A 14,887-nucleotide genomic window follows, 5' to 3' on the forward strand; every position below is an offset into this window, starting at 1 on the left:
ATACAGATGCTCTATTTTTTCTGTGTCTCACTACAGCCAAAATAAAAGCAGAACAAACAGAGTATCAGCCTAATAATGACACTGACAGCAGATAATTGCTCAAATAGAAAGATAAAAGACAAAAAGATGAAAGGAAATTATTTCATTCATCCGTTTTTAGCACACAAACCTATCTGCATGATTCGAAGATTCTGCCTAAAGCCTTGCAGTGTTTTATACACATAACACACAGATAAACATCTGAGTTATATATCTGCTAACTTCAACATCATGGATTTCATACAGGAGAAAAAGCATTAGATTTGCATTTAAAATTATGATATATCTATGCATATACGATCTCAACTTAGGGGCCATTCAGTCGAACATTGATTACCTATCAATGGAAGATGGTCAATATTCTTTAAAGAATATGTAACAGTATGTGATGTCTGTGTATAAATGTGAGCATATACACAAAGTTTGTTTGCTCAGTGTGTGTGTGTGTGTGTGTCTATATTACTGTACCTGTTTGCATGTGTCTGCACATATAGGCCTCACCTGGTCAGTCTTCTGATGGAAGTTAGCGGACATCTCCAGCAGTGTGCTCCTTTCATCCAGAGCGGCTGCGAACGCTTTCCACTCCTGCTCGAGCTGACTTGAGATCTGCTGGATCTGCTGTGTGGCATAATGACCCGCCTCCAACAGCCTGTTCCCCACTGACATGATCCGACTGATGTTCACATACACATTCTGCAAGAGACACAACAAACACTTTGAATGCTGTACACACTGCATCATATCCTAGATGGACTGTTAACAACACAAACTGAAAGTAAGCCGTTTGTAGGTTGATTCCCCCGAAAAGTGTAAACACTGTGGTTCTGTGCTACTACAGAGACATTGCCCTGTTTGTTTGAGCATTCTAATCAGCCCGACACAGCAACGTTTGCTAAACCAATGCCACAAGTTTGGGTGGGACTATATTTTGGTCTGGCCAATGCACTCCAAAAAATTATTTCAGTACCCTTTCTTAATTGAATGATAGAAAAGTGTATTTATTTATTTATTTATTTGACACGTAACTGGATGTCTTTAATTCAGAATAAGTCAGTTTTATTGAGCCAACATCATTTAGTTCGATTAGGTCAAATTAATGTATTTTAGCAGTTTTAACTCAACTTCATTAGATCCGTCAAACTCAATTTACTACGTTTTTTTATTTAGTTTTCTTATGTTGGTTCAACTTAATTTATATTATTAATCATTAGTATATGCCACGTGAGCAGGTGTAAGCACAGTGAAACTGTTGCACTGTCAAGCAGCACTAAAATCGAATATCACTTGAAAGTGAAAGTCCATCCTCAACCTAAGCACAAGAGCCAATCTTCACCATAATGGTAACCCCCAAAACTCCAGGATAACAGAGACTCTTTTTAAATACCAATATAACAGAACATTAAACATTAAAAAATTTCCTTCTATTCTCATCTTGCTCAAAAATGCATAAAATATCACTTAATTTCAACACTTGTTCACCCCATCCAGTCCCATGCACAGCATGATGGGACATGGAAATCGCCTCCCTAGTTTTATCAATACTACATTAACACCACAAAAAGTATTCATGAAGTCCCAACTCAAATGGATTAAGTAAACTTCCATTTTACAAATTTCAGTGGACAGAACACAGTGAAATCAAGACAAAATGTTTTAGAATTGTGTTGCTTTAGTCATTGTAATTAGGTAAATTGAACAAGCAGCAACAATCCTTTATTAGAGTGTAGCAGTCAGGGAGTGTATGTTCGGGAAATCATTATTATTAAAAACATTATTTTTGAGATTCGGTTTGATGACACTTTAGAGCAGAAATTACACACTTTGGCTTTAAGATGTAGAGATTTAGTCATATTTTACATGAGTACGTGGTATAGGTGCAGCTAAAAAAAAAGCGCTATTTACTGTATTTCTCAAACTAAGCAATGGGTTTTTAACGCTTAAAATGTAGAAATGTGCGTTTCAAGATCATCGCGTTCTGTTCAAATTCTGTTGTTCTCTGTCTTTTTAAATAGCCCCTGGGCTCAGATTCCAAGCGCTCCACCACTGTGTTCAGCCGAATACCAATCTTATCTGGGAATTTTATCACCCTACATACAACTGTAATGAATAAAAAACACTGTGGTATCGCCATTATTATGAAGCTTAAGTCTGGGTTAATATACTGTGGCACCAGTGCAACACCATGATTAAGCTGAAGTATGTAATTTCTGTGACACTAGCACCACCGAATGGAATTTCAAAAATAAACAACATTTTCAAAACAGCTTTCTGAATACGCCCGTCATTTGCCGTTGAGCAAACGAACAAATAGACATGCCCCCAATTAATGCAATTGGTTGAGTAATGTTGTTGGGGCAGGTCTAAACGGGTCACTAAAAACAAACAGGAATTTTTATAGCACCACAGAGACACAGTGTTTACAGTTTGAGAAAATTAACCTAAAGGAGCAAAGAGAAAGTATTTTAACACTGAAAAAGTTACATACTTAACCTTTAACACAGAACAGTCTATTGAAGATTCCCCCCATTTTTTACGTTTTACTTAATAATTGAGAAAATAAACTGAATACATCTTTTTTTTTTTTTTTACTGAATTTTATGTACTTTAACAGTCAGGAATGTTCTTTGCACAGTGCTGTTATTCGTTGCACCCTCTTATGGACTAATAAACAATGCCGATTTTTAAAAATCTGGTGACATTAAAATTAAAATCGAATTTTGCTTATATTCAAGGTAAAAATGAGAATTTATTTAACAGCCCTAGTGTTCAGTACTCTAAAAATAAAAAGGACAATAGAGCAGCTATGAAATCAAATGTATCCCTATTTTAATTTTTTTTCTTAATAAATGTCCCTTGTCTTATTGAGCACAATTCATCAGTGAGATCGGTGAGTGATTCATCAACCTAAGTTATAAAAATAAAATGTAAAAAAAAATCACAATCTTTAATTAAAATGCAAGCGCTTTGTATGCCTCTGAAATGACTTTTCTTTTCTGGTGACATAAACAAAGCAGTGTGGGCAGGGAAAAACAATGTTAACCAATAATATCGCAGCCATCTTTTCAGTCTTCACCAATCAAATTCAAAGTCCCACCCTACATTTCACTCTAGATATCAATTATTATTCATATTGTTTTAGTATAATTTGTATTATTATGTTCCCCAATCAGTTGTACTTCTGTTCCTAATATGACCATAATCAATACAGACAAGGTTAAATCTTCAGTAGATGCTTCAGTAGATCAGCTCTTCCACACTCACATGCCTCATGAATAAAGTTTGAGCTCTCTGTAATGGGAGTTGCTGTAGTATGTGTGTTCTTTAGGGAGAACTAAAGTCTTATGCATAAGAGCACTGGCAGAAAGCAGCACTCTGGTTACCACACCATTTCCTCACATGGAGGTAATTACACAGCCCAGAGGCATTCAAAAGGGTCCAGGATCAATACACGGATAGCTGCCGGATGAAAACCTGATGGGAGTTTGATATCGGCCAGAGTGCAACATTATACTGAAGCAGTCGTGTCTGTACATGTGCAATTCAGGAGCAAAATCACACAGTCAATCATTATGCAAACACTCTTGCACTCTGTGACTTCAAATCAAATTCTAAAACAGTCAGTATGTGTGACAAGGAGGAGGCGTGGCTGGGCCGTGATGGAGCATGGCCAGCGCTGAATCAGCTGATCAACGGGAGAGCGAGATAAAGGGGAGCCGGAGACGCCAGTTCGAGAGAGAGAGAGAGAGACGCACGTGGCCGCGTTGCATATGTGTCTGTGTTTGTTTACATTTGTTTTATGTTGAGTTTCTTATTAAACTTTATGTTTACTGTTCAGCCGGTTCCCACCTCCTCTTTGCCTGTCCTTTATACTGTTACAGGATGTGTATGTTCATGAGTTATATAGCAGGTTTTTGAGAAGTCGAGCTACAGTCTTCATCTGTCTGTTCAAGTGTACATGACACAATGTGTAATCGATTATTTAAAGAAAGGACATTAAATACACTCGGTTGTGCATCAACTCTGTCTTTTGGAGCATGTGCACAATACCGTGTCCAATTGTGGTCCGATTAATGTGTATACATGCTGGATGAAGCCGAGCTACAAATCGCATTATCTAGGTCTGTTAGTCTGACTTCTCAAAAATTGGACATATTTAACATTTTCAAAAGTTTTATTATTTTTTGGGTCTGACAAAAATCGAACTTTTAAAGTGCTTGTTAACATACCAAAAGATTTGTATTTTATTTTTTGTCTGAAGAAAATGTGAGGACTACTCACCTTTGGAAAATTCACTGACGCAATGCTAGGGTGTTGTGGGTGGTTGACAGGGAGCTACTAAGCAGATGCTAAGGTGTTTTGAATGTGTTTTAGTGCATTGCAGTGCGTTTGCTAGGGTGTTGCTATGCGATTTCTTACTGGCCTAAAGTGTATATGATATTCTAGTTGCTAGATATGGTTCTGGTCGCTCCTTCCTTGTAAGTCTAACATATTGTTTTTACCTTTTTTATCGTCCACCAGGCGAAAATAGTATACCACTTATAATTATCTGTATCAGTCAAAATCTCAATATCATGTTATACATTTCAGCTACGCAGAATGCTATGGACTATGGAAGATGTGTGCACCCACTGAATCTGTTTTCAATTCTACCAATAATTGCAATTGCAATTTAAAGGTGACCACTTTAACTAATCCAGCTTGCATATATAGATAAGACACTGCAAAGCCACTGGTGTCTAAATGCATGCATGTACTGTATATATTTAGCTCACATGCAACATTAAATGCATTTCTACAAGTTATTATTGCCATAGAAAATAGGGTTTCCAACTCTGTATATCACACCCTGAGCTTCGTTTCAGAGCTGTTCGCAGGAGATAGACATGCACCAGTAAACACAAATTCGTCACATCCCTCCATTATGCATAACAAGCCTTGTGGATCACATCATGGAAACAATGAAGTGCTTCTGGTATCTAATTTTCATGTAAATCTAATGCAGCTTAAAGTAACCACTGGCTAAACATATGCTAAATATGATGAGGTGCTACTGTTATGCCAATGGCAAGCTGGTGGTATTTTTGTACAATTTACTTTCACATGGAAGGCACATCAAAGAAATCAGTTTGTACAATTACATGATTTCAAGTTACTTAATGGAAAAGAAAATGCAACACAATCACGTGTGTTCCTGGAAAGACAATGAACAAAGTACTACACATTTTATAGTATGCATCAATTATTCCACATTGAAAGGACCAGAGTTACTGGTCACCAACATATGTTGTGTTTTGGATGTTGGTATGGTGGTGTCCCCACCAATATTCTTAACTAGCTTAACCAGCAAGACTTCAATGGTCAAATAGCTTCACTAGAAATATAATTTTGCTCTGTGTTGGTCAACCGGCTAGACCAGCACCAAACCAGCACTAACAATCATTAACCACCATGGACCAGCATGGGATTCAATTGGTCTAAGCTAGTCTTTTCAGTAAGGTTTCCTACAGTACATAATTTCTTTATTAATTCACAATAAAGTTATTAAACTATTTTTGCTCAATTAGTGAAATAGTTAAAAGAAAAAACTTTAGGTTACTCATGTAACCCCAGTTCTCTGATAACATGAAGTGAGGTATCTCACTAAGGGAACGCCTCAGGCATGACCGATTGCAGAAGCTCCAATGACACAATGTCTGTCAAGACTGACAGACCAATCGCTGCAGCCCTTACGGAGTCCCACCTCCCCAATATAAACCACAGTTACCTGTTGCTGCCACATTCTCCGCAAATCTCTTCTCCATGCAAACTGCAAGGAGGGCAATGGTGTGAGATACCTCAAAAGAAAGCTTGATATAACTAACCCATCAAAAACAGGAAGAACTCAAAGGTCTGTCAAAATAAATACATGAAAACTCTATTCAAATGAATGCGTGAAACTGAAGACAGAAAAATATAACTACTGTATACAAAATGTATATTCAAAAAGTGTCAGTAATACTCATAATAACAATTATGTAATATTAAATGGTTGTATTATTATTATTATTGTTATTATTATTATTATTATTATTATTATTATTATTATTATCTGTAAGCAATATCACAAACGCAAGCAGCCTTGTTCTACAGGTAATCACATTTTTTTTCATTAATATTTTCATTAATACTGTGAAGCTCTGTTGTGCAGCATTTTATTTTTCCAAAAATAACATTGAATTCTTTTGTAAAAAAAAAATAAAAATAATAATTATGATATTTTTATTTGATTAAAACTGTATGTATCAATTTGATTAAACACCTTTTCATCATAACATTAAATTAAAACATTTAACATGGAATCCAGAAAAATTAAAACGGAAAACGCATAATTTGAATCTGTAAGACTTTATGCAGTTCTTTTAATCGTCATTTTCTGTGTAATTTCATACAAAATCTGAGGCTTTTTATTTGTTAATTATAGTATCGATACTGAGGTACCAGGGCTGGTATCATACCGAAGCCAAAATTTTGGTATCTGAGCAACCCTACCGCTTATGCATCCCTTCCCAACATATTGGGCTGTTGAAACATATGTATTTGTGCTTACTGTACAGTGTATTGCATTCCTGCCTAAAGGACAGAGTGAGCCACAGAAGGCTCTGTAACATCCAGTCAATAAAATCTTAGAAATGTGTAGGGGAGATGACCAACTTGCCGCAGCACAAATCTCTTGGACTGAAATGTCCTTGAATAATGCCCAAGATGTGGCCATACCTCTGGTGGAGTGAGCCCGTAGACCCTCTGGGGGTTGATGATTAGAGCTATTATAACCAGGGACTATAAACGAAATGTTTTTCATTTCAGTTCGTTCTGAGCAAAAACTGTTCCGCAGCCTCCTTTCCAAAAGGTTACCGGTTAGAACAAAATAAAAAAACGGTTAATAACGTTCTTTTAAAAATTACAATACTCTGCACAAAGGGGTGGGTGAAATACCAATTGCAGTGTTGCCAGATCTCGCAAGAGAAACAAGCGACCTGGTCTGGAAAAACAAGCCCAAAATAAGCCACTTGCCCCACCAAAATAATCAAAAATAAGCAATTTTCTTTTTTCCTGTGAGGTGGATTTATCAGCATAGAAATCATAACAAGCAGTTAATTAACAATAAAGTATAATTTAATTTACAAATCTGCTTCTGAGTCAAAACCCAGCTGCATCAAATCTGTATTAATGCATCATATCTAGCAATAATTCAGTGAAGACTTGGAAACAACTGAGAAATTTACTTTTTTTACCTCGTAAAAAAATTATGATTTTTTTCCTTGTACTTGTATCAGCCATGCATGTATATGTAGTAATTATACATAGTTGTTAAAAAAGTTTTCATTCACAGAATGTGACATTCACAACTGTGTGATGTAGCAGTTTTCTTCAGGATTAAAGCACGTGTTTTATTTTTTCAGGCAACATGAAGTGTAGTTCCAAAAATTTACTATGATAATCCCTTTGGCTTTTAGTTTAATGAAAAAATTATCTGCACAAAATTAACCGGTTATAATCGGTTACCAGGATTTTAAAATAAAGTTTTCACTCTGGAACAACTGAAAATCACTTTGTTCCAGTTTTCTGTTACATTCTGCTAAAATTTCATTCGTTTCGGTTTTCGTTCCTTGAACCGTTTTTAGTCCCTAATTATAACATAACAAAATCGCATTTACTACCCAATGAGAGAGGCGCTGGCGAGAAATAGGTTTATCCTTATGAGAGTCAGACCATGAAATAAAGAGCTGACTATTCTCTCGTCGGGCTCTCATCTTTTGCACATATGCACACAGAGCTCATACTGGGCACAAACAATGTAACCGCTCTTCCTCGGTTACATTGTTTGGGCACAAACAATGTAACCGCTCTTGTCGGCCTTTCACCGGCGGGTACCTTCAGACCTCCCTGGGTGAACCACATGCATGATGAATGAACTGATAGTGCATGTAGTTCACTAAAACACTTAGCAGTTGTGAGAGCAAGTAACAAAGCTGTCTTTAAAGAGAGCAACTTTAATGTGATACTCTCTAGCTGATCAAACTGGGGCTGAGACAGCACGTTCAGAACCACGGACAGGTCCCACGGCGGAACGACCTGTCTAGAAACCAGGTGTAACCTCCAAGCGCCTCTCATAAAATGACAAATACGTACTGTAGGTGCTGGCCCAAAGTGCCAGAGTCGATGCCCAGAGGACATGCTGATATAGCAGCCAAATAGACTTTGACCATAGAAAAGGCTCTGCCCTTATCCAAAAGATCTTGCAGAAAACACAATACATCCATCACCGAACAAGTACGGAACGATATATCTGTCTGCATGCCATTGTTCAAACACTCCCCATCTGAGATCATATAACTAATGCGTTGAGGCTGCTCTTGCGCTCTGGATCGTTTCAATCTCTCTCAAGTCAAATCGATGTTATTTAAGTTTAGCCTCTCTCGGGCCAGGCCCAGAGATCCAACATCTGAGGAGAGGGATGGAAAATCTCCCCGTGCGCTTGAGAGAGATGATCTCTGCACAGCGGTAGAGGCCATGGGTGGTCCTAAAGCAGTTGAGCTATCTCTGCTATCCACAACTTTCCTGGCTAGTTCGGAGCTATTAGAATAAGAGAATGACCGAACTCCCTCACTCTCCACAGCATTGGTCCGATCAGGCTCAGTAAGGGAAACGCATACACTAATGCGTGAGGCCACGGGTGGGCTAGCGCAACCACACCCAACGGTGCAACGTCGCCCACCAGGGAGAAGAACAGAGGACATTACACATCTCTGCGCAATGCAAAGAGATCTACGGCTGCCTGTCCATATCTCTGCCATATGAGGCTCACCACTTGAGGGTGAAGCTTCCATTCTCCATATAGAGGATTTCCTCTGGACAGCAAATTCACTCCCCTGTACATCATGCCCGGAACATGCGTTGGACGTAATAACAACAGGTTCGTGCTGCTCTACACAATCAGTTTCTCTGCCAAACTGTGAAGCTGGTGTGAGCGGATTCCCCCTTGCCGATATATATAGACTATCACCGTCGTGTTGTCTGTTCTGATCAACACATGATGATTCCTGAGAAAACTCACGAAATTTCTGAGAGCTAGAAACACTGTTAGCAGCTCCAGAAAGTTTATGTGCTTTTCTCTCAGTGCGGGAGTCCAAACACCTCTCACTGTTCTGCCCTCAAACACAGTGCCCCAGCCTGTGAGAGAAGCATCCGTCATCACCACTTTTCTCATAAATATGGGGCCCAACAGGCATCCTGTCCTGAGAAAAGACGGGACTCTCCAATAACGGAGAGCGTTCATGAATTCTGACAAGACGATCACTCTGTGACTGAGGCGCTGACAGCCCGAGCACAGTGGCACTGACCAGTTCTGAAATTCCCTCATTCACAATAACCCCAGGGGAATCACGACCACTGTTGAGGCTATCAAGCCCAACAGCCGGAGACACATCCTTAGAGAAACTGATCTCCCCCGTTGAAAAAGGGCGATGTAGGTGCGAAACGCTTAGAGGTATCAGAGCCGACTCCACACATTTGGTAAATACCCGAGGTGCTAGAGAAAGTCTGAAAGGGATTTTCACACACTCGTAGGCTCTGCCCTGATAAGTGAACCTGAGATATTTCCTGTGAGTAGGAAAAATGTCTAAGTGAAATTACGCGTCTTAGAGCTATATTGATTTATACCAGTCTCTGTGACGAATAGAATGAGACAAAGTTCTGAGCGTGAACATTTTGAACTTGTATCTCTTGAGGTGTTTGTTGAGAATGGTATGGAGACCTCCCCCTCTTTTCGGAATAACAAAATACCGGGAATAAAAACACTGATGGTGTTCTTACAACGGTATCATTCTTTTCACTCCCTTGCTCAGTAAAGAGAAAATTTCTTTCTCTAATATCCGTGCTGCCTCCCCCTGAGCTGCTGACATAACCACTCCATTGAAAAGAGGTGGCTTTACAGTGAATTGAAGCCTGTAGCCCTTCTCTACTGTTTTTAAAACCCAGGGATGAACTGCGCATGCCCGCCAGTTCTCGGCATGAGCAGAGAGCAGGCCTGACCATCTACGCTCACTAGTGGTGCAGTGCCGCCATCTAGTGGAGAAGAGGGGAGCTGCGATAGTTCGTAGAGTGGGCTTTCTTAGAAGACAAACTTTGAACGCCTCTCCCTCCTTCTTCCGAATGTCACATTGTTGGTGCATAGCTGAAACAGTGGCACCAAACAGAACATTCGGATACACAGAGGCATCCAAAAACTCCTCACTTTTTTATTTGTCTGAAAGTCCTGACAGACTCCGCCACAAAGCTCTTTCTCCTACAAAAGCCAAGCCCATGTTTCGCCCACAGCTCTGAACTGCGCCACGTGACAAGTGCAAATTCAGTTCCGCAATTATGTAAATCAATTGCTTCGCTGGTGGGAGACGTGACGGGAGCCTTTTTCCATCATACAGATCTCAAACAGCTCCTGGGCCTGCCGGCTGGGTTTGGCCACTCTAACAACAATATGGCTGCGACCCTGTGACAGACTTCAATGAGATCCAGATCAGCTTGCACAGGGGAAGGGCCGTTTACTTCCTGTGCGCTCAGAGGCCGGGACAAATTTGGTGGGAGAATAACATCCTCATCATCTTCCTCCTCTTCCTAGAGGATATCTGACGACACTTCATCCTCGGCATCATCTTCCTCTCCCGCTAACCGGTCTTCAAACAGAGAGTATGTGAATCCTTTGCAGAAATCCACACAACGCATGCACATGGCTGAGGAAGAAGGCCTTTCCCCCCAGGGTTCTCAGGAACTTTGGCTGTGGCCATGATAGAGCTAGAATACTCTACGTACAGTAGGTCCACCACGACATGAAAACTCAGTAGTACAGAGCAGTGTATTAATAGAAAACACTTTTTCCCTTCTCTTAAAAGCGGGGTGCGCTCTGTAAAAGTCAGAAAAAAGCACTGAAAAGTGCTAAGAGTTTTCTTACAGATGAAAAAGAGAAATCTCGCCTTAACGTGTTAGTTAACACTTTTGTAGTCCACAAACTAATTAAATTGCCACTCAACAAAAACGCGGAGGGAAAACTGTTAAGCAATAATCTATAAATGCGTATTCTGAAAATCTTCCATGGGGAAGAGAGCGAGAATGAGGTAGCAACAGGTAGCTGTGGTCTATATTTGGGAGGTGGGACTCCTTAAGGGCTGCAGCGATTGGTCTGTCAATCTTGACAGACGTTGTGTCATTGGAGCTTCTGTGAGATACTGAACACATGTTAGAAAGAGAACTGCTTTGTTACCTTGGAGTTATTTCAACTTAATCAAACCTCTAAAAATGACTTTCATTGGTGTAACCCACTGTGGTCAGGTTGATTCAGTCATATCATATTTTGACTTTAGTAGAAGCAGTTAATTCAGATGTTACCGCATGAACCAACAGTCATTATCTGAAATAGAAATTAAGAAAAAGACATGGACATGTTGAGTAACTTAAGCTTAAAACATGGGTACAGACAGAGGAAGAGCTTTACCTACCTTTGCAGAGATAAAATTACAGGACCTGAACACAGCCAAGAAACATGCCACAGAACTAAACTCTTCCTCACATGATAAAATAACTGACTGCACTTGATAACTGTATAGGACATTGAAGTCTACTCAAACAGAGGCAGTCATAAAAGGACAGTCTACCCTTCACTTTAAGAGGCGTCTAAAAGACACACACATAAAGCTCACTTTAAGTTAAGGCTTAGAAACCCAACAAAATCAGAATTGTCATTTTGTTTCTTTTAGCCCATGTCTATTAGATATCAAGCCATTTACAGTATATGCTAGTGTACTCCTAAAAGTAGACAAAGCATTTTAGCAGATACACATTTATATTTGCAATCTTTCTCTACCGGAAAAAATGAACCAAAAATATTGATGACTAATCCTGTGCTACACAGATTTTTGTCCAATCAAATGCTCTCTAGAATGAGAATTTTCCCTCCCCAAATACCAAACCAACAAATAGCAAGTAGCAAATCATGGTTCATGGCTGTGATGTGAACTAAAGTCTATTGACTAGGAAAACAAAAAAAAAAATATGATCCCTTTTATACCACCTGTCAAAACTTCCGATTTCAAAGGCTCTTAAATTTTTTTGGTCATGACACATTAAAAAGTTATCAAATTAGTGTGTTAACCCCTTAAACCCTGTGGGTAGGTGGAGCCGGGAGTGTGTTTTTTAAATAGCACTAAAATAGTCATATTTGAATTATCCAATGTTATATCACAGATGTCCAGAACAAAATATGCAGTCCAGCAGAAAAAGCATTATAAACAAATCATCTGCAAAATATGTTTTCTACTATTGATGATAAAATGTTTTATTCTAAAAGATTTGTATAAATCTTTTCTCAGCTTTCCATAGAAACCTAGATTAAGCTTCTAGTCCATTCAGAGTCCGAATTAATCAACCAAAGAGCTGGGAAGGTGCATGGGAGTTATCAGCTGTGTATCAGTGCCAACTGCATTTCAGATCTGTATACTGTAATGCAAGGTGATAGAGAAAAAAAACATATCTGCTGCCATCAGGTGGAATGAACCAACACTTTTTGCAGGTACATAAAACAAACAGAGCCTGAATTTCAGGCTTTTAAAAATAGCACAAATATAAAATGTTATCCTTGAAATGTTTTATATATTTAAATGTATGTTAATCATTAGATTGTAAACACACACATTATTTATGAATTTTTGGAATCTTCGGACAGAATCACGGAATCCAGTCATAATAGCGGAATTAACTGTAAAATTAATTAATTAAAAATTAATTTAATAATCCCCCCAATTATGTTACATAATTTGAAAGTGGAGACTTTGTTTTACCCCAAAAAAACAAAAAAAAAACATAAAATACAAAACTCAGTATTTGTGTTTTTTGCTTAATTTACTCAATGCAACTTCGATGCATTGCACAATTTTAAAGTTTTGATAATAAATTCAGCAGGCTTACGCATCATGAATGTGAGACCAAACCTTGCGTTTCTTGAATTCAAGCAGATGGAGGGCTACATCTGGGGCCTATAAAATAAAAATGCGTACACTCCAGACAGGAGCAAATAATAAAAGTGATATTGTTCATATATTTTACATTTGCCTTTTTGAAATCTTTTTTTTTTATTAATTAATTATTTCTTTTTTTATAGTTTTAACATTGGCATTTGTAACAAGACCATAGCAAACACATGGAAATATGGATCTTCTTCACTACCATGGTTAGATCCAACATGATTTCTATAAAAAAATAAATTAAAAAAAACCTATGGCATTTTTGTAATTATAAACAGTAGACCTACTCTAAACACATGTAAAAACAATAAATACAAAATATAAATATTTATAATTTGTAACAAAAAATAATTATATTCCCTCACTCCCCTAATGTAGCCTATGACAAATTTAATAGAGCTGAAGTAGTGACATGACAATATTTATTATCAATCTATTTCTGCCTAAAGTACAGTTAGTGTTACTATAGTAAATTCAAGGGTGGTGATGTAGAATTCTGTGCCGAATTCAAATGGTTTCCGCTTCTTGTGACTTGCTTGTCACTGATTCTTGCAAAGCTGTGAGTTTAAGAGCTCGAGCTTTAAGAGCTTTGTGCTTGCGCTGCTCTGTCCATTGAGCCGTATCCATCTACAGAACCATACAGATGCATTAGCCGAGGTTGTGCCTCCACCTGTGTATTTGACGCTGCTAAACTTCAGATGCGTCGCTAGAATTCAAAATCAGATGAACCGTGGTACAAATGCATACCAACCCGTATAATTGAGAATCAACTGATATACTCCAAGTCTAGATAAATGTTTTATTGTAAAGGGGAACTTGACGATAGATTGAATCATTATGACTGATAAACACCCCCAATTTGTAACCTAACGCCGCCCTCTCCACTAATTTGCTCTCAGCGCCCCATGGCATCTTTTGAACGCCCCTGCTAAGAACCCCTGTCCTAGAGTGATGATTAAACTAAATAAATATACAGTCTGCATGTGCTGCGCTCTACAAAGTGTATGTGTGAAGCCAGCCGCTCATACACGAGCAAGCATCATGAGCATCAAGCGTGCTTTGTATAATAAATGGCAGTGCACTCATTCACTGCGAAGCACCCAGCATATGATGACTATATATTTATAGAATTAAATTGCAGCCTTCTGAGGATTAATAAGCACATTATGCCATATAGCAAACTGCTTATTCAGAGGTGAGAAGCTGTCGTCAAACAAACTGAGTTGGATTAATTTTTTGTTTTAAGCTAAATAAAAGCTCAATTTAACTAGATGTGTGAAATTGAAAAATTGCAACTGTCACGTATTCCCTGTGTTTTTGTTTAGACTTTTATTTTGAAATTCTTGTTTAGTTCCCCATTCCTGTTTCCTGTTAATTTTGTAGTCTCTTTTCATGATTGGTTCTCCCCTGATTGTTTCCCCCAGGTGTTCCTCATTTCCTTGTTTGCCCATTTGTATTTAAGCCCTTGTTTCCCCTGGTTTCTTTGTCAGTCTTCACGTGTTGTCACGTTCTGTGCCTGGTTTCCCGTGTTTCGTTTCGTTTCGTTTCGTTTCGTTTAATTCTGAGTAATTTGTTTATCTTTGGTTTCCATTAAAAGCTGCATTTAGATCCTCATTCCTCACCTGCCTCCTCACAGAAAGACTGACCAAGGAATGGATCTAGCGGCTGTCAGAATTCTACTCTTCAAACAAGGGGACCGTCCAGTTAAGGATCATGTCAGTGAGTTTTTAGAGCTGGCAAATGAAGTGCACTATCCAGACCGCTCTCTGGTGGTTTTCTTCTGGGCCGGTCTGAATAGT

At 38.6% G+C, this 14,887-nt stretch overlaps 1 protein-coding gene across 5 annotated transcripts in view; it reads right to left on the minus strand.

Moving 5' to 3' along the window:
• triob (trio Rho guanine nucleotide exchange factor b) overlaps nt 1-14,887 on the minus strand; it is a 237,687-nt gene that overhangs the window by 107,657 nt on the left and 115,143 nt on the right. For all 5 annotated transcript variants that reach the window (XM_051720104.1, XM_051720103.1, XM_051720101.1 and 2 more), the window contains exon 8: nt 541-732. In XM_051720104.1, coding sequence (XP_051576064.1) covers nt 541-732 — 192 coding nt within the window. The remainder of the gene's footprint in view (nt 1-540; nt 733-14,887) is intronic.

Source organism: Myxocyprinus asiaticus, chromosome 16 (genome assembly GCF_019703515.2).
Source record: "Myxocyprinus asiaticus isolate MX2 ecotype Aquarium Trade chromosome 16, UBuf_Myxa_2, whole genome shotgun sequence".
NCBI classification, from domain to species: domain Eukaryota; kingdom Metazoa; phylum Chordata; class Actinopteri; order Cypriniformes; family Catostomidae; genus Myxocyprinus; species Myxocyprinus asiaticus.